This window comes from Hypomesus transpacificus, unplaced genomic scaffold, assembly GCF_021917145.1.
Source record: "Hypomesus transpacificus isolate Combined female unplaced genomic scaffold, fHypTra1 scaffold_101, whole genome shotgun sequence".
Lineage (NCBI taxonomy): Eukaryota > Metazoa > Chordata > Actinopteri > Osmeriformes > Osmeridae > Hypomesus > Hypomesus transpacificus.
Genome location: NW_025813696.1, coordinates 365,607 through 393,294, shown reverse-complemented (window position 1 = coordinate 393,294; position 27,688 = coordinate 365,607). Strand labels below are relative to the sequence as shown.

At 48.6% G+C, this 27,688-nt stretch overlaps 4 protein-coding genes across 4 annotated transcripts in view; 3 read left to right on the top strand and 1 right to left on the bottom strand.

Annotated features, from left to right (window-relative positions):
• Positions 1-1,784: 1,784 nt before the first annotated feature.
• On the top strand, positions 1,785-11,116 carry rundc3b (RUN domain containing 3b). The gene is made up of 12 exons (XM_047050108.1): positions 1,785-2,175; positions 4,796-4,911; positions 5,010-5,143; positions 5,411-5,496; positions 7,153-7,242; positions 7,360-7,440; positions 7,702-7,879; positions 8,365-8,522; positions 9,090-9,236; positions 9,342-9,457; positions 9,551-9,695; positions 11,023-11,116. Exons 1-12 carry the CDS (start codon positions 2,081-2,083, stop codon positions 11,114-11,116), a joined length of 1,440 nt encoding a protein of 479 aa, XP_046906064.1. The 5' UTR covers positions 1,785-2,080.
• Positions 11,117-11,925: 809 nt separating this feature from the next.
• slc25a40 (solute carrier family 25 member 40) lies at positions 11,926-16,970 on the bottom strand. The gene is made up of 11 exons (XM_047050154.1): positions 16,694-16,970; positions 16,459-16,563; positions 16,224-16,283; positions 16,012-16,118; positions 15,828-15,895; positions 15,294-15,418; positions 14,760-14,933; positions 14,566-14,675; positions 14,124-14,205; positions 12,684-12,764; positions 11,926-12,588 (listed from the first exon to the last, which is right to left on the bottom strand). Exons 2-11 carry the CDS (start codon positions 16,556-16,558, stop codon positions 12,443-12,445), a joined length of 1,053 nt encoding a protein of 350 aa, XP_046906110.1. The 5' UTR covers positions 16,559-16,563; positions 16,694-16,970; the 3' UTR covers positions 11,926-12,442.
• A 426-nt stretch (positions 16,971-17,396) lies between these two features.
• Positions 17,397-25,407, top strand: dbf4 (DBF4 zinc finger). The gene is made up of 14 exons (XM_047050107.1): positions 17,397-17,703; positions 17,885-17,978; positions 18,146-18,318; positions 18,411-18,629; positions 18,942-19,061; positions 19,210-19,260; positions 19,407-19,476; positions 19,604-19,677; positions 19,775-19,817; positions 20,046-20,091; positions 20,194-20,316; positions 21,673-21,790; positions 22,014-22,129; positions 23,424-25,407. Exons 2-14 carry the CDS (start codon positions 17,915-17,917, stop codon positions 24,700-24,702), a joined length of 2,496 nt encoding a protein of 831 aa, XP_046906063.1. The 5' UTR covers positions 17,397-17,703; positions 17,885-17,914; the 3' UTR covers positions 24,703-25,407.
• A 35-nt stretch (positions 25,408-25,442) lies between these two features.
• Positions 25,443-27,688, top strand: part of adam22 (ADAM metallopeptidase domain 22) — a 48,498-nt gene continuing 46,252 nt past the window's right edge. Inside the window, exons 1-2 of the mRNA XM_047050128.1 lie at positions 25,443-26,401; positions 26,699-26,859. The gene's annotated coding sequence lies outside the window, so the exon portion shown is untranslated. The remainder of the gene's footprint in view (positions 26,402-26,698; positions 26,860-27,688) is intronic.

Here is a 27,688-nt window from a genome sequence, read left to right as displayed (position 1 = left end):
AGATTACATTGAATAAGTCATTTTAGGATATTAGCCTAGTGCAAGTATTTATCCATAAACACTATGGTCCATAGTCTGCGCTGAAGACGTCACATGGTCGTATAATACCAGGACCACAACAAGATCCCTTCATTCAAGCTTCTAAAAGAAACCTCATCCTTCCCCATCTAGCACACGTTAACTCTTCTTCTCTGGGTCAGATATGCTTGTTCTTCAGTTTGAGGTTGTCATGGTTCCTAAGAACCGAAAATGTGGTTTTGACTCTGCTCTGCTGCCTCTCTGCAGTCAGCTGTAAAAGAGCACAAGATGACAATACAAGGTCAGCACAGGAAACAGCGGGTAGTTGTACACTACATGTAGAACAGGAGATACGATTACCTCCTCAGTCCTCATAACCCAGTTCTGACTGTCTGGTTTCTGTATTTTAGAACTGAGGACAAAGTATTGAATATACACAGAAAATGTCACCAACGGTATCAGAATGTCGTGAAGCTCAGAGATAATTAACTCATTGGATACTTGATAGGGGCATTATTAACTAATTGGATACTTGATAGGGGCATTATTCCGCCCTCCTTCCCTCATGGTCCGTTGCCAGGCTCCATGTTGACTGCAGTCAATTATGTCCGCATTGGGTCCACTATCCTGCCTTATGTCACGTTTCAATTCACTGCACGCATCACTTCCGCATATTGCATAAGACATGACAACAACTTCCGGTGGCCATCAGTTAGGTTAGTACTCGCACACAATGCTGTTTCTTATGAGGAGTTTGGATGGTCTCCCCAATTACAATTGACGATGTAGCAACATAGGATGTTGCTGCCTTTCAAGCAAGCGGGAAAAGAGGTTCAAATTGCATGTTTCGCACTACATCAACAATTTACTGCATTGATCACCTCCATATATTGCATAAGACGGGTCAACAATTTTCGGTATCTAGCAGTTAGCTGCGTTAGCTAGTTCTTTCACAAGAAAATGCTGTTTTCTACGAGGAGTTTGGGTGATCTTCCCCAAATGACAATATACGATATACATAGCAGGGTTTCCTGCATTCCTCCGTGTTACTTTGTCCTGTTTCATTCCAGACCGTGACAAACGCCAGTCTCCCTTCTCTGCAGAATGCATTAGTCTATCTTGGTTGCTAGTCGTCCATGTTAACAGATAAATAATTTGTCTGTCATAGGTGTTTCTTATGGATAGTGTAATGTAACATGTCTCCGTTTCTACCAAACATCTTGAAACAGGAGAGATTTCCGTGAGGGGGCAAAATGTTACCGGTTGATGAAAAATAGCGAGAAGCCGCACAAAATGAGTGTAGGGTTAAGAGAGCAATAGCTAATGGTTAATAACCTATTGTGGTTATTAAAAGTCACGTTTCTAACTTCACCGGTAGTTTCTAACCTGGCCTATTTTTTTACGGAAATACGTAGGCCTATCACAATTACAGCCTCAGAGCATGGGTGTTGGATGGTCATCACCGTTTAGCTGCAATTCCGTCTACCGCCACGGGGGGGTATCTTTCATTGTAAAACAGCCTCCATAACAGGGACTAGACTTCCATCACCTGATGCCTATATATCCACCAATGGACCTTCCTCAGAATCCATTAGTCAGACAATATGAGGACGTTGGAGCGCATTCCGATATCAACATCCTAAGGGGCCCCTGCTTCTTTAAAGATGGACCTATTTTCAGACAGTTCCTCAAACGATTTATTTAATCTTCCCAAAATGAGACTACGGCTGTTGACAACGTTGGTTCTTAAGCTTGTTCTCAGCCGAACCGCAGTCTCTCTCACAGTGCACTCCTCCCTTAAACAGCCTCTGGATTGGGATCAGTCACATATGGATCTAGGGCTTGAGCGCATCACTCCTTTCCTTCTCCTCTGTCAGCAAATCGAGCAGATCGTCGCCTGTTAGCTGCAGATTTCGAGAGCAGAAGATAAGTGAGCGCGCCAAAGTGACGCATTTCAGAGAGCAAGTGGGCGGCGCGCACGTGAGATCCCTGCTCCGCTTCCAGGGTCGAGGCAGGACGGGAAAACCGCAAACACCGAGTCTGCCGTCCACGTCTAGCGGGGATGGCGTCGCTGAGTTTGGGGCTTAATCTGGCCCGCAAGCGTGGATCTTCAAGGAGCGGCGCTGTGGAGCGGAGGAATCTGCTCACCGTTTGCAGGTAAATTAGGCGTCTTGATTTTGACCAGCAGTCATTTATGAAATTAAAGAGCATAATTGCAGAACGTGTCATTTCCAGTATCAATGGCAATTTCTGAAAAAGCGGACAGACTGGTTTTGACTAACTGAAGTCACACGGGGGTAACCCTGACATCGACCTGAAACGATTAGTTCATATTTTTGTATTATTCTACATTTTGCCTACAGTTTAGGAAATTGCTCTTGCGTAGTGTAAATATCTCGTGCATTTACTCTCACGAGAGGAACTAATTGGTTAACTGTAACCTTCTGCACCTTCCCTGCGTCTCTACACGCGCACACGTACTCACGCAGATTCACTATTTGAGACACATCACCCCTTTAAGAATGAATTAAACATTTATACAATCACAGCCCCCGTACAGCAATTATCTGCACACTTCCTATGGGTGACTGTGTGGGGTGTGCATTATTTAGCGGTACGGATTGTGTTCAGCCAGCGGAGGAACATAATCACAATAGCAAGGGGTCGGACTGATGTTGTTTTTCTGCAGAATGTTTTATTTATCGGGACGTTTTTTCGTTTTTTGACAAATATCGCGTGGGCTTGAAGTAGCTGGTGAATGGTGATGTCATTGTCAGGGTGATCTCATGCTGTAGCATCCCTCCTCTGAATGTGTTGGATATCCCTGCTTCTGGGACTTCATACTATTTACAATAACTCAGGAGGCCTACCCTCGTCATGCTAAACCTGCATAGCATGGATGGAAGTAATTCCATTAATGGCATACGGATATGCTTCTAATACCTGGATATCTAACAAGAGCAACTGTTTGTTTGATCTCTCTCACTCTTGCACACACACACACACACACACACACACACACACGCACACACGCACACACACACACTCTTGCTGTTTCTCTCTCTCTGTCCATCTCATATACACAAACACACACACTCTGTCACGCCCTTCCCTAGTGTGTCTGTCAGGTGGAATGAAATGTGCTCTGTGAGCATTGATCTGCTGTCCTCCCACCTGTCACTCTCTGCTTCTGGGAAATGACATCTGTGATCACTGATGTTCAGTCTGCATGGGCCAGCAGGAAGGGAGAGAGAATAGAGGGGAGGGGAGGGAGGGAGGGTGACGGAGCAGGGGAATAAAAGAGCTAAAAAGGTCATGGGGAACGTGTAAGAACATGAAGCACAGAGACAAATGAGAGCAGGCTTCAGCTGAGGCTGCTGGGATTGACAGCAGACACAGGAAGCCTGTTAGAGGAGTTTCAGCAGCCTGTGGGAGGAGTTTCAGCAGCCTGTGGGAGGAGTTTAAGCAGCCTGTGGGAGGAGTTTAAGCAGCCTGTGGGAGGAGTTTCAGCAGCCTGTGGGAGGAGTTTCAGCAGCTGGAGAGGCTGTTGATGTCACACTGCTGTTCATACAAGGTGAGGGGGTTGGAAACCCCCCTGGTGGTAACCAGTCAACCAGTACAGCTCACTGGACATTTAGAGGCTAGGAGCCCATCTGGAGTGGAATGGGTTATGGGTTAACAGAAGCCTGGTTTTCCTTGCCCCCACTTGGTGTGTGTGTGTGCGATCCTCAACTGCTGCGTCACTTGGCAGATGAGCACCCACCTCTCCACTCGGACATATCATGGTCGTGTTTGTGTGTACGTACAGTGAGTGTGTTTGGATGGTTATGTTTGTGCATGCAAATCTGTGACGACCTGCGATGTAGACTGATTGGGATTCCTTGTTTGAGAGAGACAGAGAGAAAAAAGCTCTAGAAGGAGGTTGAGTGTCGAGAAAGAAAAAGCGTAATGGAGAAGTGGAGTGAGGAAGTCAGTCAGACGCAGCTACGTTAGAAGCAACTGGGAGGTGATGCTCTCTCTCTCTCTCTTTCCCTTCTCTCTCTCTCTCTCTCTCTCTCTCTCTCTCTCTCTCTCTCTCTCTCTCTCTCTCTCTCTCTCTCTCTCTCTCTCTCTCTCTTTCCCCTCTCTCTCTCTCTCTCTCTCTCTCTCTCTCTCTCTGTCCCTCTCTCTCTGTCCCCTCTCTCTCTCTCTCTCTCTGTCCCTCTCTCTCTGTCCCCTCTCTCTCTCTGTCCCCCCCCCCTCTCTCTCTCTCTCTCTCTCTGACTCTCTCCTCCATACTCCTACGTCATGGAAAAAACGGAAAAGCAATTTGCTCCCATTTCCCTATTACAGCTGAGTCTCTGACTACCTAGTCACACACACACACACACACACAGCTTGTCCATGAACTCCCCTTTCTGCCTTATTACCTCAATTCAGATTAGTGAGCCTGAATGCACATGACCCGTTCCTGTCCTTCCCCCAGAGTGTCTAGAGGGGGTCAATACACACACACACACACACATACACACACACACACACACACACACATACACACACACACACACACGCATACACGCACACACACACACACACATACATGCACACACACACATTTGACGTGTGTTTGGGAAGTGCTTCTGAGAAGGTGTTATCTAAAGTCTCAAAATCTGGGAGATCATCTTATCTCCCCAGGGAACAATTTGTACCGACTGATCTACCGAACCAGCCCAGTGATCATGGAGGTGCTGAACCCTCCACAGGGACGCTCTATCACTGAGTGTGCTTGTTGTTGTAGATTCTCAGTGAAGACCTTGCTCGACCGCTCCTGCTATGAGACCATAGACGACTCCTCTCCTGAGTTCATCAACTTTGTCTCCATCCTGGAACACATTCTCAGTAACAGACTTAAAGGTATACCTCCACACCACATGCCCACATGTCAAAACACACTCACACTCTCAATTTGGGTGTAATCTATGAACGCTTCATGTTTGTCCTACCCTCTCCAGGTCAGACCACCTGGTTTGGTTATGAGAGTCCTCGGAGCTTCTGGGACTTCGTGAGAGTGGCCTGCAGCAGGGTCCCTCACAGCTGCATCAACAGCATCCAGAGTATGGAGAACATCACCTCCTCCAGAGCCAAGGTGTGTGACACACACACACACACACACACACACACACACACACACATACTCCTGGTCCTTGATTGTAATCCTTGTTTCTTATTTAAAAGAGCACAAAGACAGCTTGGTTCTGATACCCTCTTTAGGGTTAGGGTTAATACTGTAGGATAGAATCAGAGAAGCAGTTCTAGTGTTTGTTAATCTGTGTGTGTGTGTGTTTCTCTGTGTGTGTGTCTCTCTGTGTGTCTCTGTGTGTCTCTGTGTGTCTCTGTGTGTGTGTGTCCACAGGGCAGGGCGTGGATCAGGGTGGTTCTGATGGAGAAACGACTTTCTGAATACATCTCATCAGCTCTGAGGGACTTTAAAACTACTAGGTATCCTTCTCTCTATAATCTTTTCAGTTTAGAACCTTTTTTTCAAAACGTTTCACACACAAAACAAAAAGTTTAAAATGTTGTCCCACAAAAAAGTGAGGCTTTATTTTTTTTAACCTTTCAAAACTTTTTTTACACACACACGCACAGTGAAAAGAGAGGAGAATAGAAAAGCCTAAAACGGAGTATAGCAAAGTACAATAGACTAACATTTACATGACGCTCTTATATAGAGGGACTTATAGTAAGTGTAGGGACATTTCCCCCAAGGCAAGTAGGGTGAAGTGCCTTGCCCAAGGACACAATGTCTTTGACAGGGCTGAGAATTGAACCGGTAACCTTCTGATTAAAAGCCCAATTCCCTAACCGCTCAGCCATCTGACCCCCAAGTATAGCATGTTCCTCATCAAGTACTCATCAATGATGCAACCTTTTTCTTTTTTTCACTTTTTAAAAAAAAATATTTGTTCAACCCTTTGAAACTTTTTTTCCACACGACACAAACAAGTTATCCAATGTTTTTTTCAAAACCTTTTTTAGAAATATTTTTTCAACCTTTTGAAACTTTTTTGGGTGGAAATATTTTTCTCTCTCTCACTCTCACACACAGAAACACACACAATATTCGCTCATTACATTTGACCCCCAACTATGTTGACCCTATATTTGAACATTAGAATTTTCTTCCATTGGCAAACATTCTCAACTAATGACCAAGTATGTGGCCTTGCTGCCACTTGACCCCAGACTGTTTCTACCATCCAGTCAGTCATGACACAGGCAGACCTGCAACCCCATGAAGGCCAGTCCACTTCAGGACATGACATCATGCAGTGTGTGTGACTGTGCTGTGTGGATGCAGTGTGTGTGACTGTGCTGTGTGGATGCAGTGTGTGTGTGTGTGACAGTGCTGTGTGGATGCAGTGTGTGTGACTGTGCTGTGTGGATGCAGTGTGTCTGACTGTGCTGTGTGGATGCAGTGTGTGTGTGTGTGTGTGTGTGTGTGACTGTGCTGTGTGGATGCAGTGTGTGTGACTGTGCTGTGTGGATGCAGTGTGTGTGTGTGTGACTGTGCTGTGTGGATGCAGTGTGTGTGTGTGTGACTGTGTGGATGCAGTGTGTGTGTGTGTGACTGTGCTGTGTGGATGCAGTGTGTGTGACTGTGCTGTGTGGATGCAGTGGGTGTGACTGTGCTGTGTGGATGCAGTGTGTGTGACTGTGCTGTGTGGATGCAGTGTGTGTGACTGTGCTGTGTGGATGCAGTGGGTGTGACTGTGCTGTGTGGATGCAGTGTGTGTGTGTGTGACAGTGCTGTGTGGATGCAGTGTGTGTGACTGTGCTGTGTGGATGCAGTGTGTGTGTGTGACTGTGCTGTGTGGATGCAGTGTGTGTGACTGTGCTGTGTGGATGCAGTGTGTGTGTGTGTGACTGTGCTGTGTGGATGCAGTGTGTGTGTGTGTGACTGTGCTGTGTGGATGCAGTGTGTGTGACTGTGCTGTGTGGATGCAGTGTGTGTGACTGTGCTGTGTGGATGCAGTGTGTGTGACTGTGCTGTGTGGATGCAGTGGGTGTGACTGTGCTGTGTGGATGCAGTGTGTGTGACTGTGCTGTGTGGATGGAGTGGGTGTGACTGTGCTGCTTGTTCTGGTGTTGCAGGAGGTTCTATGAGGATGGGGCGATCATGCTTGGAGAGGAGGCTAGTCTGTTGGCAGACACTCTGATAGGACTCAACACCATTGATTTCAGGTACAGTAGATATGCATTATTATATATGAATAGGGCACTTCTCTGCCCTATTCCAACATTGATGTAACGACACCTGCACTCTTTCTCTCCCTGTCTCTCTGTCTCTCTGTCTACTAGCTTCTGTCTGAAGGGGGAGGGGCTGGATGGCACCTGTCCTGCTGTTATCGACTACACCCCCTACCTGAAGTTCACACAGAGGTAGGTAGCATGTGTGCACGTGTGCAGACCACGCTGCTGGTCCGTACGGCACTGCTCCTAACCCTGACCCTCCTCTGCCCTCCTCTGCCCTCCTCTGCTCTGCCCTCCTCTGCTCTGCCCTCCTCTGCCCTGCCCTGCTCTGCCCTGCTCTGCCCTCCTCTGCCCTACTCTGCCCTCCTCTGCTCTGCCCCTTCTGCTCTGTTCTGCCCTCCTCTGCTCTGCTCTGCCCTTCTCTGCTCTGCCCTCCTCTGCTCTGCGCAGCTCAGACAGCATCAGCAGTGACGAGGAGGAGATGAGGACCCTGGGAAGCAGTGCCAGCGAGAGCAGCACGCCAGACAACATGGTTGCCACGGCGGCGGCCATCTTTACTGAGCAGAGCAGCTGGGTCAGCAAGTGTAAACGACTGGAACAGAAATACAGCACTGTGCTGGAGCAGAAGGTAACATGGGTGTGTGTGTGTGTGTGGGGGGGGGGGTGTGTGTGTGTGGGGGGGGGTGATATCTTAATTAGAGAGTGACTGTAGATTCCTAAATGTCAGGATGAATGTCAGAACCCTATTGAGGATTGTGTCTCTTACACACTCTCTCTCACACACACACACACACACACAGATCCAGACGCACACACACACTTACATGTCTGACGCACATAGCTTGACTTGGAGCAATGCAAAAGACTAATCCACAGTTATTCTGTGCTGACATGTTTATGAAACAAACCCTGTGGATCCTGATCGTCTTCCTGTCTTCACACAGAACCTTTCTCCTTCCACTCCCTAACCCTAACCCTTCCACTCCATAACCCTAACCCTTCCACTCCATAACCCTAACCCTAACCCTTCCCCTCCATAACCCTAACCCTAACCTGTTCAGCTTTGCCCTTCTCAAACAATCTCAGACACTATAAAAAGACTGTGTGTGACAGGGCTACCTGCAGGAGCTGGTGTGCCTAAGAGAGTCCCAGCTGTCGGAGGCCGTGTCCCAGAACAAGGAGCTGCAGCACAGGCTGCTGGACACACACCTTGCCCACACCCTGGAGAAGGAGCAGCTGGAGTACATCGTGCTAGAACTGCAGGACCAGCTGTGAGTCAACACTGTGTGTGTGTGTGTGTGTGTGTGTGTGTGTGTGTGAGAGAGAGACACAGAGAGACAGAGACAGAGAGGATCAGTGTGTGAGAGAGAGGATGAAGTATGGTAGTCTGGCAGATCAAGCTGTGAGTTTGACGTTCAGGACACAGGAAGAGGGCCGGTGGGGTTTCAGGAAGTGTTTCTTCGGTTGTGAATGTCTTTCCTGTGATCAGCAGAATATACGCAGAGGCAAATCAGTTATCAGTTACATCTCTTAATTAATGATCAAATCAATCCCCTTCCCTCTGTTCCACAAGGCTGTGAGATCTTTAGATTTGGTGGTGGGGAAACTGCACTCTCACCTCTTGCTAAGAGGGTTCAGTCTGTCGTATAGAATTTTAGACATGAGAGAGAGAGATGGGAAGAGATCCGAGGCAGAACAGTGACAGTGAATGATGGAGATGTAGAAAAAGAGACAAATGGAATAAGGAGGATGGATAATGAATGGGAAGAGAGAAGGTTCTTTCCCCCCGTCAGGTTTTGTGGAACCCAATGTGAGGAGTTCCACTGTGTTTTCTTCAGGACCGTTCTGAAGAACCATGACCTGCGGTCAAGACAGGAGCTGACTGCCCACCTGACCAATCAGTGGCCCTCCCCTGGTGCCATAGAAACCAACGCTGTTGCCTTGGGAACACTGTTGTACTGCAAGAGGGCAGGACAGTGGGAAGAGTATGCACACTGGGATAGATTCCTAGTTCCTTATTTTGCTCCTGTGTAGTTCTGGACAGAGGTGTGTGGTTGTTCCCCAGGATGAGGCATGTTTCTGCTCTGCAGGAGGAGTGTCCACACCCTGGAGCAGTCAGCTGATATGAGCTCATCCCAAACCTCCCTGGAACCATCACACTCCGTCAGCCTGGACACCAAACCAGCCACCAACTGGCCCCACCGTGGTGAGTGAGTGTGTGTGAGTGTGTGTGTGAGAGAGTGTGTGTGTGTGTGTGTGTGAGAGTGTGTTCCCAGGACTAACCTCCTGTGTCTACTAGGTAAGGAGGAGAGCCCCTCTCTCAGAGGCCTGTGTGGTTCCCTCACCTCAGTGACCAGTTACAAGTCTCTGGCCAGCCTCAAGTCCAGCGAGTGTCTAGCCAGTTCCGTCACAGACATGACCAGCCCTGCCCCCACCCCCCCCCTGACCCCCCTCCCCCCCTGCTCCCCCCCCCCCCCCCTGCTCCCAGCCCCCCCCCCCCCCCCCCCCTACTCCCAGCCCCCCCCCCCCCCCCCCCCCTGCCCCCAGCCCCAGCCCCCCCCCCCTGCGTGGAGCCACAGCTGGGTGTGAGACCGGCCCGGTCTGATCAAGCCCACAGATCCCCTCAGTAACTCGATGCCCACTCAAGACCTCACCTTTTTTTAATATATTGAATTGTCATTAATGTTGTCATTACTTCACCCAGTGCTGATCAAGGGAATGAGACGTTTATCAGTTAGATGTTTGTATTTTTCTTGCACTTCTTTGCCAGGTGTAATCCATGACTAGCAGCAGTGTATGAAAAACAGTTAGAGAGAGACAGATTGGTTGCAGTGAATCATAGGATGTATTCATGTACTGACCCCACACACAGGCTTGAGGCCTCTAGGCATCGTGTTTCCACTTGCTGCTTTGCTGCCTTACTGAAAATAATTTGATTTTGAATGTATGTAGAATCAGTTCAGCATTTAAATGTTGTATTCATGTATCATGCAGTGTTATGCTATTCTTCTTCTTTTCGTTCTCAGGAAATGTTAGGGGTGGTGTAGGGATGGTTTAGTTCAGTCCAGTTTGGAAGCACAAGGACAGAGTTAAGCCTAATTTATACTTATTTCGCCAACACTTTTGAAATGGTCGCCGACGAAAAAAAAAAGTGTCGCTCAGGCTGCTGCATTTATACTTAAGCAAACAGTCGCCTGTGCTCAAGGTTCGCGAGACGTAAACAGAATCATTTTACCGTTACATTCATAGCCATGGTTACATTGTTAATGCTTTGTAGCCTAGGTGATCGATCGGAGAAAATGGCTGTAGCTAATTTTGAGAGGCATTATAGTGAGGATATGTTTTAACTTGCTCCGCCAATCTCTCCTCTTTTCCTTCTATCATAAACAGCTGTTGAGCGTTCACTGAAAATTCAAAACAATGAAGTCAACGACGCGTGCCGTCTATCTAGCCAATCACACTTGAGCGACACTATGTGACGACATCAGCGCCAGTAGAAATTTCTCCTGGTAGGCGACACTTTCAAGCGAAGGTTAAAAGTGTCGACCGTGACGCCATTTCTGTCGGCGACCTTTTCAAAAGTGTCTGCGACCTAAATATAAATTGGGCTTTAGAAGTTCTGGTCTGCGTTCTGTTGGTTACAACAGGGTTCTAGAATCACTGGGTCGCTCAGGGTTCTAGAATCATGCGTCGCTCAGGGTTCTAGAATCACTGCGTCGTTCAGGGTTCTAGAATCACTGCGTCGCTCATCTCTGGGGCCTGTCCCACCAGACTGAAACAGCCTCCTCTCATCTGGCCTGTGGCCGGTGGGGCGTCCCTGTTCTGTTCAGAGGAGCAGACCACACGGAGGAGCTGGACCCGATGAAAACATCATGTCACTGGCTGATTTGGTTAGCTGTGTGTTTATGGTAAACTCATGACTAGGCTTTCATTTGTCTTTTTCCTGCAGTTCTTTGCACATAGATTTAATGTTTTTATCCTGTCACTTTGAATAAATGAAGTACTTGCCAGAACACAGAGGCTCCTATAGTGATTATAGTGAAGCCTTGAACAAGTTATATCAGTTCATAAATGCAGTACAGTAGTGAACATATGACTTGTAACACAATACAGGAAAATATTCACCATTCATAACTTTACTTTTATTCTTGGCAATTTGAACAAATAATAATTTAAGATATTACATTTACATTTATGCATATGATCACATACTTATTGATCCATAAATGCTCATCCTGATTGTTTGACTGAAGGGAACAGGTGCAGGTCCGACTGACGGTCTGACTCAACTGAGATGTTGCTCATGAGCAACAACCAATGACATTTAGAGATGAGTTCTCTCTCAACTGGACTGGGACTGTTTAAATGGTCTGACAGATACCACTCGTACTCCTCTCCATGGATACGAACCACCCATATCTGAGGGGTGTAGAAAAGAGCAAGAGGCTGAGATGAGAGACGGGGCAAGAAGGATGGAACATCAGAAGGAGAAAGAGTGCTGCAGGGAGAGAAACAGAGATAGGGGGGGGGCGGGGGGGGGACTCGAGAACAACCAACACCCCATCTTTTCCATCTCTGTCTTTCTCTCTATCTCCCTCTGTGTCTCTGTCTGTCTCTCTATCTCTCTCTGTGTCTCTGTCTTTCTCTCTCTGTGTCTCTGTCTTTCTATCTCTCTCTGTGTCTCTGTCTGTCTCTATCTCTCTCTGTGTCTGTCTATCTCTCTGTGTCTCTGTCTTTCTATCTCTCTCTGTGTCTGTCTGTCTCTCTCTGAATGGCACAATGCACGTTGCCACACCCCAGCACCAGCTAGGGTGAAATCTGAATCACTTCCAATGATGATGCCACCTACTGGCCCTTGGATTAAATACACTCAGACAAGATGCATTCTTCCTGCATGGGAAACTGCATGGGAAATTTGTATTAATTTCACGGCATTAAGTGAAAACTAAAATCAACATAAATAACTATAACAACAATCATAAAGGACTGTCAATGGGTCAGGGCTCCTGTAGAAACACCATGTGCTCCTGTAGAAACACCATGTGCTCCTGTAGAAACACCATGTGCTCCTGTAGAAACACCATGTGCTCCAGTCTTCACCTTCCTCCTTGTGTTTCATGTCTGCAATGCCACATGCAGCTCTGGAGCTCTGCGCTTGGCTGGGACACTGCTTCAGCTGAATATACATAGTTCATGTGTGGCTGGTATCTAGTGAAAGACCTCTTGTCTCTAGCAGCCTGTCCTGGTTGCGCTGGCGGAAGAAGGTCTTCCCAAACTCGTAGGTGCTGATCATGATGGCACAAGCTGGGGCCACCTTTATCAGTCTGGGCAGAAACCCTGAGGTAGGAAACAATCACATTTGTCATATACTTCAAAACAACAACTTGATTTGAAATAAAGGGGACCTGTCTCTCCGAGCTATCTGAGCGTACCTGCAAACAGGCCGGCAGCGCCGTTTTCTGCAACGATGGTCCTCATCACCGTCAGAGTGGAGGAGGACACCTTCGCAGGCACTGCAGGCACACAGCATCAGCTCACTAATACACTGCAGGCACACAGCATCAGCTCACTAACACACTGCAGGCACACAGCATCAGCTCACTAACACACTGCAGGCACACAGCATCAGCTCACTAACACACTGCAGGCACACAGCATCAGCTCACTAATACACTGCAGGCACACAGCATCAGCTCACTAACACACTGCAGGCACACAGCATCAGCTCACTAACACACTGCTTCACACAGCATCAGCTCACTAACACACTGCAGGCACACAGCATCAGCTCACTAACACACTGCAGGCACACAGCATCAGCTCACTAACACACTGCAGGCACACAGCATCAGCTCACTAACACACTGCAGGCACACAGCATCAGCTCACTAACACACTGCTTCACACAGCATCAGCTCACTAACACACTGCAGGCACACAGCATCAGCTCACTAACACACTGCAGGCACACAGCATCAGCTCACTAACACACTGCTTCACACAGCATCAGCTCACTAACACACTGCAGGCACACAGCATCAGCTCACTAACACACTGCTTCACACAGCATCAGCTCACTAACACACTGCAGGCACACAGCATCAGCTCACTAACACACTGCAGGCACACAGCATCAGCTCACTAACACACTGCAGGCACACAGCATCAGCTCACTAACACACTGCAGGCACACAGCATCAGCTCACTAACACACTGCAGGCACACAGCATCAGCTCACTAACACACTGCAGGCACACAGCATCAGCTCACTAACACACTGCTTCACACAGCATCAGCTCACTAACACACTGCAGGCACACAGCATCAGCTCACTAACACACTGCAGGCACACAGCATCAGCTCACTAACACACTGCAGGCACACAGCATCAGCTCACTAACACACTGCAGGCACACAGCATCAGCTCACTAACACACTGCAGGCACACAGCATCAGCTCACTAATACACTGCAGGCACACAGCATCAGCTCACTAACACACTGCAGGCACACAGCATCAGCTCACTAACACACTGCAGGCACACAGCATCAGCTCACTAACACACTGCTTCACACAGCATCAGCTCACTAACACACTGCAGGCACACAGCATCAGCTCACTAACACACTGCTTCACACAGCATCAGCTCACTAACACACTGCAGGCACACAGCATCAGCTCACTAACCCACTGAAGGCACACAGCATCAGCTCACTAACACACTGCTTCACACAGCATCAGCTCACTAACACACTGCTTCACACAGCATCAGCTCACTAACACACTGCTTCACATATCTGCACACAGCATCAGCTCACTAACACACTGCTTCACATAGCTGCACACATCAAAGCACTTGATTCTATACCCACAATTCATAGCTTGGAGTTCCCCCAGCTCCACCTGTCTCCTGGTCTTGACCACATCAAAGGGAAGCGTTGCTATGGAAGCAATCTAAGGACACAACGGATGACATAAGAACTGGTCAAAATATTCCATCTGAGTCACACACACACACACGACTCTACCATTGCTTATTCTTTGGTTACTGTTGCATCAGTGCCAAGTGCCAAGAATGCTGCCCTCTAGTTGTGAAGAGTGAAATAACAGGTACTCCTGAGTGAACAGTGTTACTTACGGATCCAGACAGTGTTACTTACGGATCCAGACAGTGTTACTTACAGATCCAGACAGTGTTACTTACAGATCCAGACAGTGCTACTTACAGATCCAGACAGTGCTACTTACAGATCCAGACAGTGTTACTTACAGATCCAGACAGTGTTACTTACAGATCCAGACAGTGTTACTTACAGATCCAGACAGTGCTCCAGAGATGAAGGTGATGGCGACTGTGGGCTCCTCTGTATGGTAGCGTTCACATAGCCACAGCTTCCCCTTCTCATAGTTGTACCAGTACATTGCTGAGGAGCACAGAAGGGAAACTGTGATTGAAGGAGAGAGAGACACGCGAGAGAGACAGACAGAGATTGTCTAGTGTCCAGTACCAGAGAAGGGGACGTCTCTCAGGAGTGTGGGTCCCCAGCCCCTCCACAGGAACCTCCAGCCCTCGGCCTTCACCGCGCTGCTGATGCCCTCCTTCAGCTCCCTGTACGACTGCTGCTGGGACTGCAGCCTGGTGCGGACCAGCTCCAGCGGGCTGATCATGGTGGCAGAGCCCACTGCCTCACAGAGAGGGGAGAGAAAGAGTCAACGTTTGCTAACCCTAACCCATACCCAGTCAGACAAGGAGGTTTATACCTACGTTATGTGGTGCTCTCTGAACTAAAGCAATTAACATCAGTGTACAGGACACGACAGTGATAACCAGTATTAATACTGTACTAATGGGTGGCTTGGTTTTTTCCATTCTCTACAGATGGGGCCCAGAGTTTAACGTCCGGGGGGCCCTCGCACCGGGGGCCCTCGCTCCAGGGGGCCCTCGCTCCGGGGGCCCTCGCTCCGGGGGCCCTCGCTCCAGGGGGCCCTCGCTCCGGGGGCCCTCGCTCCGGGGGGCCCTCGCACCGGGGGCCCTCGCTCACCTCTGGCGATGGCTCCTGCCAGCAGGGGGGCTTCCTCGCTGTGGGAGCCCATCCGGGTCCTCAGCGCCGCACAAAGCTGGTCATAACACGTGAAGTAGATTACAGTTGCCGGGACCGCCATGACTCTGCAAAAATCAGTTATGATAATAACACAAGCACAGATTAAATATAAATAACCCTTAAATCCTCAAAATGCCATCATTTGCATACCACTCAAAAACTAAGGAACACAATCAAATGTTAGCATTGACAAATCATAACTTTGCTGAAATTACCACACTTCTGAGAAATTCAGATTCCCAAGTAAGTGAGCAAATGAATGTATGATGACAGTTCTGAAGGTCACACTGATACAGATGAGGAAAAAGTCAAAGTAAATAATAATAATAATAATAAACGGGCAAAAATTACTTTTACCAATAGGCCAATAAGACTGATCTATCACTTAAGGGCGAAAAAAACTGAATATTTTTAAGATGAATTGGAAAGATAAATGAGTGATGATGATGCATAAACTCCCGACATCAGACTCACAGCGTTGGGGGCAGCCCGCTCCATAAAGACCTGATCCCTTCCCTGCGGACTATTTTGATAAAGGCATCCTGCAGGTAGAGAACCAGCTGTCAGATACAGCGAGCGACACACCTGAATACACACCTGAATACACGTGCCGCGTGTCTACATTAGGGAAGGAGGCAGCTGTGTAAGAGGACTTTACCAGGGTTCCAGTGAAGTGCCCTGGAGCCTTGTACCACGGTCTGGAGCCGCCATTCTCACACACACAGATGTGGTCCATGAGGCCATTGCAGTACACAAAGCATTTTCCTGGTGGGATACAAATGTGTAGAATTGGGATATTAAGTAAACGATTATTTGTAGTTTCTATGCCTCAGTATGTTGGTTCATACACACTTGTGTTCGCTTTCGTACCTTTAGGGAACGGGGTCTTCTGAGCTTGGAGTCTGATCTTCACAACATCCAAAGGTGTGACTGCAATCACACAACCAAGCTTATTATTAGCCGTTTTTTATAGATTCTATCATAGATTATATGGAGTTATATGTTTTGATCCCAGAGGGGAAATGAAATGCTTCCTAGAAGCTCTATGCACAGTTGAGACTGTGCTGGCGTGTGGCAGTATTCCGCAGACGGAGCTCGTGTTTACCGATCAGGGATGTCAGGACAGCCCCTGAGCAGGACGCGATCATCTGCTGAAGAGGGGTGATGCCGTTGCTCGCCCCCGGCGAAGAACTCTGACCGCTCATAACTGCTAGAAACCATACAATTTCTTGTTACAAAAAAAATCTAGACAACATAATGAAGCTGGTATTAAACACCATAATAAAGTACAGTGCATCAAGGCTAAAGTGTATGTGTGTAGTCTGGCAGTAACACTTTACCTCTAAAACGTATACAGCAGCAGGAGTGAATTCAGCATTGGATGCAAACAGCTGGTTAGTTAGATAGCTAGGAGTTTGGAGTTATCGACGCTTCTGGATGTTCGTAACTGACACCTCCTGAATCAGTAACAAATCAACTTTATAATAGTCATAATCTAATTCTTTAAGTCAGTAGGTCGTATCTTTCGTGGAGCTCAGAATCACGGGTGTGCACAATTCCATAACACATGCTGATGATCGCTGAATAACTTACACAACGTAACATTTGTATACATATTTTTTTTACATTGACAGAAGCACATTGACTCCTGTACATTTTTTGACATTTCAAGACAAATAAAAACGCATTAAACAGTAAATAATCCACACATATTGTATATATATTGTATTTCAAAACATGTGTTTTGTGTACGCATATTTTTCCAATTTTGAAATCAAGAATTAGTCGAAACTGTGCGTTCAAAACGCAAATTATCTTTCACAGTAAGAAGACATTCATTGGGTTGCCAGGTTTTTTTTTAAATACTCGCAATGGTGGTAAGAATGTTTTGGGCGTTTAATTTTTACGCGTGGGATTAGTTTTGTTGTAAATGCCTACTCGTCTCTTTCCTAAATATATAAGAAAGTGATAAGTCACAGAATGTAATTCAGTGAGTATTGACAAAAATAAGTAAAAACCATTGAACGATGGCAACATGCTCATACGGGGGTTAGTTCTTTATCTGGCAATCCTGCCCTTTGACCACTGACTGTTGAAGCGGGAAACAAGAACCAAACAAAAGTTAACTAGCTCAGACACCAAGTTCAAAACGTTACCTAGCGAAATAGCTAGCATCACATCCAAAGCGATAATGCGAAATAACCAGCGGATACTAATATAAAAGTCATGCTAATATATCTTTGTGGAAGTTGGTTGGCTCGCACGAGTTAGCCAGCAGCAACGAACAGAACAAGCTGCTCATAAGGAAGATCAATGCTAGCGAGCTGAGCAGTTTCGACTTCCTGCCTAGGTAATGTAAACATTTAAAACACATATTTCCGTCTGCCGAGGAAGGCTGTATTAGTCATAGCAGCTAATGTTTCACCAATGATGTATTGTACAGTAATGCAATTGTATCTGATTTGAATTTTTACGTGAAGTATGTAAACAACCGGAAAATAACGTATCTGTTTACACGTCATCTCACACAGCATTCCGCGAGAGGCTGACGGTGTTTGCATATGAAGTTGAATAACATGAAATCCAGACGAATTCATCATAAGTCATCCAAGCCCAGTTTGCAAGGTATAAACCTTTATTCTTTTCTTCATCAGATCATGCAACTGGCTCTTTGAACCTTATTAATCGTTATTATTTGTCTTTGCAGAAAGTAGAATTAGACTGTGAATGTTATACCAAACTCTGTGGTTTGTGTGTCCTGATGTATATCCTAACATTCCCAATCAATCTAGATCTTAAGATAGTTGACAGTGGGCACACATCAGCAACGAAGAGCCTGATCAAACAGGCCGATGGAATCCGCTCAGTCGCCAGTAAGCCTTTCATAGGGAAAGTGTTTTACCTTGATTTACCATCAAACAAACGGACAGAGACGCTGGAAAATGACATCACAAAGCTAGGAGGGGTAAGAAAAAAAGCATACCTTCACACATATACAAAATACATATTTTAAATGCATTTCCTAAACCATGTGTTCTTACTGTGTTTCCCTCTCAGACCATTGAGAAGTTCTTCAGTAAGGAGATCAAGTACCTGGTTTCCAATAAGAATGAGGCCAGATATGTGCAGTACCTGAGCCAGGACTCTCCTGTCCCCAGTCCTGACTCTGGACCCAGCTCTCCCCACCCTCACCCAGGGTTCTGCAGACCCAGCTCTCCTCACCCTCACCCAGGGCCCTGCAGACCCAGCTCTCCTCACCCTCACCCAGGGCTCTGCAGACCCAGCTCTCCCCACCCTCACCCAGGGCCCTGCAGACCCAGCTCTCCTCACCCTCACCCAGGGCTCTGCAGACCCAGCTCTCCCCACCCTCACCCAGGGCCCTGCAGACCCAGCTCTCCTCACCCTCACCCAGGGCCCTGCAGACCCAGCTCTCCTCACCCTCACCCAGGGCTCTGCAGACCCAGCTCTCCTCACCCTCACCCAGGGCCCTGCAGACCCAGCTCTCCTCACCCTCACCCAGGGCCCTGCAGACCCAGCTCTCCTCACCCTCACCCAGGGCCCTGCAGACCCAGCTCTCCTCACCCTCACCCAGGGCTCTGCAGACCCAGCTCTCCTCACCCTCACCCAGGGCCCTGCAGACCCAGCTCTCCTCACCCTCACCCAGGGCCCTGCAGCATCAGAGGCAGCTCCCAGGGCCCAAACGATACTGTGAGTTTAAGGGCCGAATGTCTGCGCTTGTCTGTTTTCTGTCCACCGACAGAAATTAAGTTATGATGAGTGTATTAACAGTTTGCCTCTGGACTGATTTTCACTCTCTATTTCTTGCTCTCTCATTTGCCCCCCTCCTCTGTTTCAGGTGGTCCAGAGCAGAGGGAAGTCTTTAGTGGACAGGGTGGTTAAAGAGCAGGTATGGAGCTCATCTATGCTCATTAGTTTGCCAAGCTACTTCACACGGACATGTTATGATAACACTGTTTTAACAGACCATCAGTGTGCAGGGTGGTTTTCACTTAAGGGGTGACATCTTTGCTTTTGTGTTCTGTTTGTGTTTAGGAAAGGTTACAAGTCAACAAGACCCTGTCTAAGGCACTAGAGTGGGGGGTGAAAATCCTCTACATTGATGGTATCTTCTATCCATATATATATATATATATATATATATATATATATATATATATTTTTTTTTTAATTGATTTAAATTCTTACTGGAATGAATGCTGATTATTTTAAATCCATGTTGTTGGTTCCAGATATAACTGCGTATGTTGAAAAGAAGAAGAAGAAGAATGTCAGCCTACAGACTGCTGTTGCCTGCAAGAAAACTGTGAGTTGTGTTTCCTACATTTTGATAACCCCAGAATGGGACAGAAATAAGGTACATATTTTACACTGGTATCTGCTCACTGTTTATTCCTCTGCAGACCAAACCAGACACAGGAAGACCGGGCTTTCCCCAATACAAGGGTAAATAATCTACTTCCTCAGAGGGAAGTGGTCTTAAGACAATGGATATTGAGCTCAAATTGTGCATCTTGGGTGTGGTTATGGTGATGTGAGTGGTTTCGCTGTGAGCCGTGGTAGATGTCCTTGTTTAGTTTATTGATCCAGGCTGTTTCAGTGCCCAGCTGGGGACATGTGAGTGGTGGGACTCGGCCCGTGCTCTGCTTCTAACATCCGCTCGGTTTTCCTCAGCAGGGAGGATTAAGAAGCCCTTCCTTAAGATGGAGGACTCAAGCAGGCGAGTCTACACCGACAAGATGACCCCTAAAAATCACAACAATTGTTTACATTTGATTGTCTGAATAAGTTCACACTATGTTCACTTGTTGGTTTTCCCCAGACATTACAGACCGATTTACCTGGCCATGCCCAACATGCCAGAGTTCAGCCTCACATCAGCCTCCCCCTGTAGTCCCTTCCTCCTGGAGGACAAGGAGCCTGGAAGGTCACCTACACAGCACAGGTATGGAGCCCACAGGTGGGAAGTGACACTGACCTCCCGATTTGATGACGATTATCATGTCTTCGATCTGATTACTTGATGCATCACGATGCGTCAAATACATTTTTTCTATTAAAGCCATATAGGATACTTGACTTGACATAATGCATTAAGATACTGTATAGTTCAATATAATACCGTTTTCTATATTTCTTATTTCTATATTAATTATTGACAAAACGCTGTGACGACATGCCATGCTTAAAGACCAACTAACATACACAATTCATTACGATTTCATAAAGGCAAAAGGTTAACATTGAAATCATAATAATCATAGTTTTGGCTCAAACAGTTATATTTTCATCCAAAAATAGAAGTACGTTGTCGTAAGATATAAATAATCTTTATTAATTAACAAAGTCTGAACACAGCATTATTAGCAGTATTGAAAACAGAGTTGCATCAATCCTCAGAGTTGCTGGCCCAGAGTTAGCGTTTTCCGCGGCAGGTGTTGTTGCTAGTAACTCAGGATGGAAACGGCTAACATGATTCCTAAAGTTGGTAGTGTTTTCAACGTATTTAATTAAGTGTGACAGGATTTGCATATCGCATGCGATGTATCCAGTTCGTGCTTCCCAACCTGTTGGTAAAATCCAAAATGAAGTTCCATATCTCACCTTTTAAAATGCTTGGCGTGTTTTTAAGGATGATCTCACAACCACACTCTGCCATTTTGCTCTGGCAGGTATGCGAATCGCGACGAATGATGTCAGGTAAATGAGACCCAGATGAGACTAGAGTCTCTCATAGGTCTAGATGAAACGGGTTAGGCTACTGAGAATGTTATTTTTCATTTGAATGTTTATGCCACGGCCGGAAAATTAACGAGCGACATCATTGCGTTAAAATCGATTATGGTCGGCCACTGCATCGATGCAGCATCGTCCATGTCTGCATCGCGATTCATCGATTATTCTATTAATTTCAACACCTGTAAGGAGCCTTCCGGTTCCTCCTGCCTCTCGCGTTCCTCCTGCCTCTCGCGTTCTTCCTGCCTCTCGCGTTCTTCCTGCATCTCGCGTTCCTCCTGCCTCTCACGTTCTTCCTGCCTCTCACGTTCCTCCTGCCTCTCACGTTCCTCCTGCCTCTCACGTTCCTCCTGCCTCTCACGTTCTTCCTGCCTCTCACGTTCTTCCTGCCTCTCGCGTTCCTCCTGCCTCAGTGGAAAAAGGTTTACCGTATTCTCATCTGCGTTATGATGCACATCTGATAAAGGCTTGTGAGAGCAGCAATAGGAGAGAAGTTCTCCAATGGTTGCTCTGCAGTGTGATGTGAACTCTGACCTTTCATTGATTTACCTATGGGGTTCCTCAGGGCCAGAGGGGCACGGACCTCAGCCAGTGAGGAGAGAGGGCGGATCAGACCCAGGAAGAACCGGAAACGAGGGGGCTACTGCGAGTGCTGCGTCCTTAAATACGAAAACATCAAAACTGTAAGTCCAATACTCTCTGAGTAAAAACCATTACCGTTACTGGAACCGAGATACACTATGAAGAGATGCACTATAAATGTCGACAGCATTTTTGTAAATGGTGAGTCACAATCCAGCTATTGCAAGCATGTATATTCACCTTCACATGTACAGGAAAATGTTGTAACAATGTAGCTACCGATGAGTGCATGTTGACCCAGAGGATCCCTGTGTGAACCTGCAGCACCTTCAGGGTGAGCTCCACAAGACCTTCGCTCAGAGTGACCAGTACCTGCTGGTGGACAGGCTGGTGTCCACTCTGCCGTTCAGCTTCCTCCACATCCCACCACCCAACAGGCGGTGCGTGCTCTTTAAGTCCTGCTGCCTCTGTCTGCTGCCTCTGTGTGCTGCCTCTGTCTGCTGCCTCTACCTCTGTCTGCTGCCTCTACCTCTGTCTGCTGCCTGTACCTCTGTCTGCTGCCTGTACCTCTGTCTGCTGCCTGTACCTCTGTCTGCTGCCTCTACCTCTGTCTGCTGCCTGTACCTCTGTCTGCTGCCTGTACCTCTGTCTGCTGCCTCTACCTCTGTCTGCTGCCTCTTCCTCTGTCTGCTGCCTCTGTCTGCTGCCTCTGTCTGCTGCCTCTACCTCTGTCTGCTGCCTGTACCTCTGTCTGCTGCCTGTACCTCTGTCTGCTGCCTGTACCTCTGTCTGCTGCCTGTACCTCTGTCTGCTGCCTCTACCTCTGTCTGCTGCCTCTACCTCTGTCTGCTGCCTCTGTCTGCTGCCTGTACCTCTGTCTGCTGCCTGTACCTCTGTCTGCTGCCTGTACCTCTGTCTGCTGCCTCTACCTCTGTCTGCTGCCTCTACCTCTGTCTGCTGCCTCTACCTCTGTCTGCTGCCTCTGTCTGCTGCCTCTGTCTGCTGCCTCTACCTCTGTCTGCTGCCTGTACCTCTGTCTGCTGCCTGTACCTCTGTCTGCTGCCTCTACCTCTGTCTGCTGCCTCTACCTCTGTCTGCTGCCTCTACCTCTGTCTGCTGCCTCTGTCTGCTGCCTCTGTCTGCTGCCTCTGTCTGCTGCCTCTACCTCTGTCTGCTGCCTCTACCTCTGTCTGCTGCCTGTACCTCTGTCTGCTGCCTGTACCTCTGTCTGCTGCCTGTACCTCTGTCTGCTGCCTCTACCTCTGTCTGCTGCCTCTACCTCTGTCTGCTGCCTCTGTCTGCTGCCTGTACCTCTGTCTGCTGCCTGTACCTCTGTCTGCTGCCTGTACCTCTGTCTGCTGCCTCTACCTCTGTCTGCTGCCTCTACCTCTGTCTGCTGCCTCTACCTCTGTCTGCTGCCTCTGTCTGCTGCCTCTGTCTGCTGCCTCTACCTCTGTCTGCTGCCTGTACCTCTGTCTGCTGCCTGTACCTCTGTCTGCTGCCTCTACCTCTGTCTGCTGCCTCTACCTCTGTCTGCTGCCTCTACCTCTGTCTGCTGCCTCTGTCTGCTGCCTCTGTCTGCTGCCTCTGTCTGCTGCCTCTACCTCTGTCTGCTGCCTGTACCTCTGTCTGCTGCCTGTACCTCTGTCTGCTGCCTCTACCTCTGTCTGCTGCCTCTGTCCGGTTTGATGTCTGTCTTTACATTCCTGGTGTGTGTGTTGTGGTTTCCTGCAGGCCCAGGTGCAGTATCAGCTCCACACTGCGTGCTCCTGGCCTGTGTGTGAAGGAGGAGGAGGGGGGGATGGATGCCTTGGGAACAGGGAGAGACCAGACTTCGCTCTGGCCTTCCAGAGTGGAGCCCCAGGTCGGAGCAGGACCCCAGGCAGGGCCAGGACCCCAGGCAGGTCCAGGACCCCAGGCAGGTCCAGGACCCCAGGCAGGTCCAGGACCCCAGGCAGGTCCAGGACTCCAGGCAGGGCCAGGACCCCAGGCAGGGCCAGGACCCCAGGCAGGGCCAGGACCCCAGGCAGGTCCCCAGTCCGGGGCAGGACCCCAGGCAGGACCCCAGGCAGGACCCCAGGCAGGACCCCAGGCAGGGCCCCAGGCAGGGCCCCAGGCCGGGGCAGGACCCCAGGCAGGACCCCAGGCAGGGCCCCAGGCAGGGCCCCAGGCAGGGCCCCAGGCAGGGCCCCAGGCAGGGGCAGGACCCCAGGCAGGACCCCAGGCAGGACCCCAGACCGGGGCAGGGCCCCAGGCAGAGGCCGGGGCAGGACCCCAGGCAGGACCCCAGGCAGGACCCCAGGCAGGACCCCAGGCCGGGGCAGGGCTTCCGGTACACCCAGCAGAACACTGCAGTGTCCCCCCCTCCCTCGGACACGCAGCTGAGGAGAGAAGGGGCTCAGACCCTCAGCTTCACACCAGATCCCTCCCCTGCAAACGACCCTCCAGGCAGGGCTCCCTCCACACACGCACTCCCACCCTCCCCCCAGGGACCAGCCCTGCGCTCTCATCCGTCGCTGGAGCAGTACAAGAAACCATTAGTGTTCATCCTTCTTTCAGTGAGCCTGACACACTGCCCCCTGGTGGCCTGGAGGGTGCGAGTGCCTGCATGGAGAAGAACAGACCCGTTAGCTGTCATTGTGGTGAGGTTGTCAAGCGGAGTGTTCCCTCTGGAAACCTGGTGGTTCCTTCCTCACGGCTCTACGTGTTCATGTCACGACTACAGGAGGAGGAGTTCCCACCAGGGCTGAGCGTGGCAGAGAGAGAGGCCCCCCTGGGGAGAGGGGAGCGGGCTGCTCCTCAGCGCAGGAACAGCAGCCCCTCCCCTGACAGGAAGCTGCACAGGAAGGTCCGGGACTTTAAGCGGAAGAGACGGAAAGTGTCCGTTCAGGCCAGCTCTCCGGGCTGTGGGGAAGCTGGGGAGCTCACCAAGAGCAGCTCCATCCTGAACATCTGGCAGCTGTTCCAGTCCAGTGAGGATATGGACTGGGAGTTCCAGGGCTTCCCAGGGTGACGAGAGGCAGAGCGGGGCTGTTCCACTATCCCACTTGAGAACTAATGCTGAACAGGTTTTTCAATCTGTTCAATCTGACTTTTAGTCATGTTATGGTGGCCTAGCCCAGACCTGCTCAGCCACTTATACAGAATGCACTGTGATTTATTAAAGTAAATGTGTTTTTCTATGTAGGGAGTGGGGGGGGGGTGTATTCACAACAATGTGGAGTGTTATAGAGTTTAACATGCCCAGCTTCACCTGGACTGAACATGCTGTTAAACCTTGTGTTGCTGATAGGACACCACTGCTGCATGTGTTTGACTTTGAAATGAACTGGAGTCTATTGGTCACCCTGTGGTCCAAGATGTGACATCATACAGGAAGTAGTTATGGTGTGCAGTCTTAAGGAATTGATACAATATTGTATTTAGTGTTTATAATACAGATTGAAGAATAGAATGCTATGAATAAGTGTGTATTAAATGATTGGGACTATCTGAAGCCCTGTGCGTGGGACTGTTCCAGATGAGACGACGTGGGGAAGGTTCAGAATGTCTACAATGTCTCATAAGTAATATAGACAAAATGACTTTCTCAATCTCAATATGGATCGAATGACCCCTAAAGGAACAGAGCATTAGCTTGATGGGTTTTGAGCTTGCTGTTTGTCTGCAGATAGTGCATTAGCTCCAGGCTTTGCTCCCCTCGCTGCTGTAGAGGCTTGCTGGGGGCAGGGGGGGGGGGCAGGGGGGGGGGGCAGGGGGAGGCAGGCTCTAAAGCTGTCCAAAGGGATGACAACGATTAGTGGAAGGCAACTGTGGTCTGGTACAGTCTGGTACCGTACCGTCTGGTACCGTACCGTCTGCTACCGTCTGGTACCGTACCGTCAGAGGAGACCACTGAACTTCTCACCTCAACTGCCATAATGTCTACATATATCAGACAATACATTAATTACATACCTGATGTGTGACTAAGTAACAATATGTATCTATATATGTGCATTATAAATCTATGTATAGATGTGTGAAAAGAGCAAGCCACACACGTGCACGCTCATCCTGAAGATCCTTGAACAGTCGAAGCGTCTTTGTTTATCAAGGGAGTGGCGAGTTGACATTGGTCCAGGGACTTTCTCAAGTAACAAAGCATACAAATTTAGATTTTTCTTACGTAGACCCAGGGCCGGCCCAATTCTGCTTAAGGCCCCTTAAAGGCTTGGGCCGGCCCTGCACAGACCCAGCTCTATCCTCCTCTGAGGAAGATCCATTAGCCTACAGTTCCCGGCATCCCACCTCACGCTCTTATATTTATTCATGAAGCGCTTCTGCAGTGATCCGCTGGATATTGATGTGTTTTAAGGAGGTGTCCCTCCTCCCTCCATCCTCTCTCCTCCCACTCCGCTGTGTTCCATAGGGGCTCAGCGCGCTCAGATGCGCTCAGCGTTCAGCGCGAGAGACGATAGAAAACCCTGATGGCCACCAGCGCGAGGGAATGCGCTAACCAGACGACTAGCGCGCGCTCCCATCGCAGCCTCTGCTCGAATGTGATGGTCCTCTAGCGAAGACAGAATCAGCTTTTGGAATAGCGCATTGTTTTTATTTTGCTGTCCATTCAACACCAGAGTAGGTGATGATGCATCTGCGATGGTGGGCTTCGCTTTTGTGCGCCTCTGGACTGATACACGTCGTTGTCTCCACCAATCCTCATCGAAACGGTAATAGAGACTGAACTGTCGCATTATTTTGAAATATGGGGAAGCTGTTTTGGTATCACTGACAACCTGTGTTATGTTAATGCGTTAACCGGGAGCCCCGACGTAAACAGGCTCTAAAATAGGCTTTGCATGTTTCGTATGATAGCCTACATTCGCTGTATTTTTTTTTAAATTATTAATAAATAAAGACGATAATAAGATATGGGACTAAAAAGGTTTTCATTGTGTTTTTCATTGCTGTTTTCTGCGAGGATGAAAATATCGCGGTCATAAATATCGGTGTTTTCCTCTGTGCAGGAGACGCCTTGTCGAACGCGAAGGCTCTTCGTGATGCGAGCAGGTTCGTCGGGAAGGAGGACACGGTGCCGCTGCGCCTGCTTTACAGCATGCACAACCACAGCCAAGTCATGCACGATGTCCTCAACACGAGACTGAAAGCCAGTTCCGGCTCCATACAGGTACATGACGGCTTTGTTGTTGTGTTCATTATGATGGCGGCACCCCGCAATGTGCAGATGGGGGTGAGAAAGATCCCTCCGGTACCAGTTGCCATTGGAGACGTCCCGTTATTCTGATCTTGTTTATGTTTTTGTTGATTCATCCTGGTCGGCTCTAAAATGTATGAATTAGCGAGACGGTTTCGGTCGTTTCCACTGACGGTTAGGCCCATACAAAAACTGAAATTATATTTCCCATAATCATGTGGCAGACGTGGACTATCCCCTTGTGGCGGATGTCAGTCAGTAGCCCATATACATCCAAACAAAGACCTGCCAGCCAGGTTTCTTTATGAAACACAGCAGAGAAATGTATGTTAGGTTTCAAAGGATCCCTCCTACACAGGCACCACCAGCCTCTAAAGCAGGTCAAGCATGTGTATTTATATATCACCTCAAACTACACACAGGACACATACAGTAGGCTCTAGTTGTGGTTAAAAACTGAGATATTTACAGATATTAGGCAACTGAAGAAATCTCTCTTAAAGGCTCGGCCTGTAACCATGGTCTTTCTGTTGTTGTATATGAGGTGTTCCAGTAGCTTCACCTGTATCTATCACACTACAGTACAAGCCTGGCCTGAGACCAGTGTTCATTGGTTATTCACATCATGTTAGTGGTGCGGATGGGTTAGATACTGCAGATAAGAGGGACCAGGACACAGACCAGAAGGCTTCTGCTAACCTGGACAGCTCCTGCACTGGGGGAGGGCAGGGGACGCTTTAACCCTTTGTTTGTCACACACCTCAGGCTGAGAGAGAGAGAGAGACACACACTGGGTCAGCTG

Coding starts and splice junctions, on each gene's coding strand:
- slc25a40 (XM_047050154.1), bottom strand. CDS start 16,558: ATGAGCGGTCAGAGTTCTTCGCCGGGGGCGAGCAACGGCATCACCCCT. Junction 16,284..16,458: donor TGTCCTGACATCCCTGATCG/GTAAACACGAGC, acceptor GTGTGATTGCAG/TCACACCTTTGGATGTTGTG. Junction 14,676..14,759: donor GAGAGACGTCCCCTTCTCTG/GTACTGGACACT, acceptor TGTGCTCCTCAG/CAATGTACTGGTACAACTAT.
- dbf4 (XM_047050107.1), top strand. CDS start 17,915: ATGAAGTTGAATAACATGAAATCCAGACGAATTCATCATAAGTCATCC. Junction 18,319..18,410: donor ACATCACAAAGCTAGGAGGG/GTAAGAAAAAAA, acceptor TTTCCCTCTCAG/ACCATTGAGAAGTTCTTCAG. Junction 19,678..19,774: donor CTGTTGCCTGCAAGAAAACT/GTGAGTTGTGTT, acceptor ATTCCTCTGCAG/ACCAAACCAGACACAGGAAG.
- rundc3b (XM_047050108.1), top strand. CDS start 2,081: ATGGCGTCGCTGAGTTTGGGGCTTAATCTGGCCCGCAAGCGTGGATCT. Junction 5,497..7,152: donor AGGGACTTTAAAACTACTAG/GTATCCTTCTCT, acceptor CTGGTGTTGCAG/GAGGTTCTATGAGGATGGGG. Junction 9,696..11,022: donor CCTGCCCCCACCCCCCCCCT/GACCCCCCTCCC, acceptor CTGTCCCACCAG/ACTGAAACAGCCTCCTCTCA.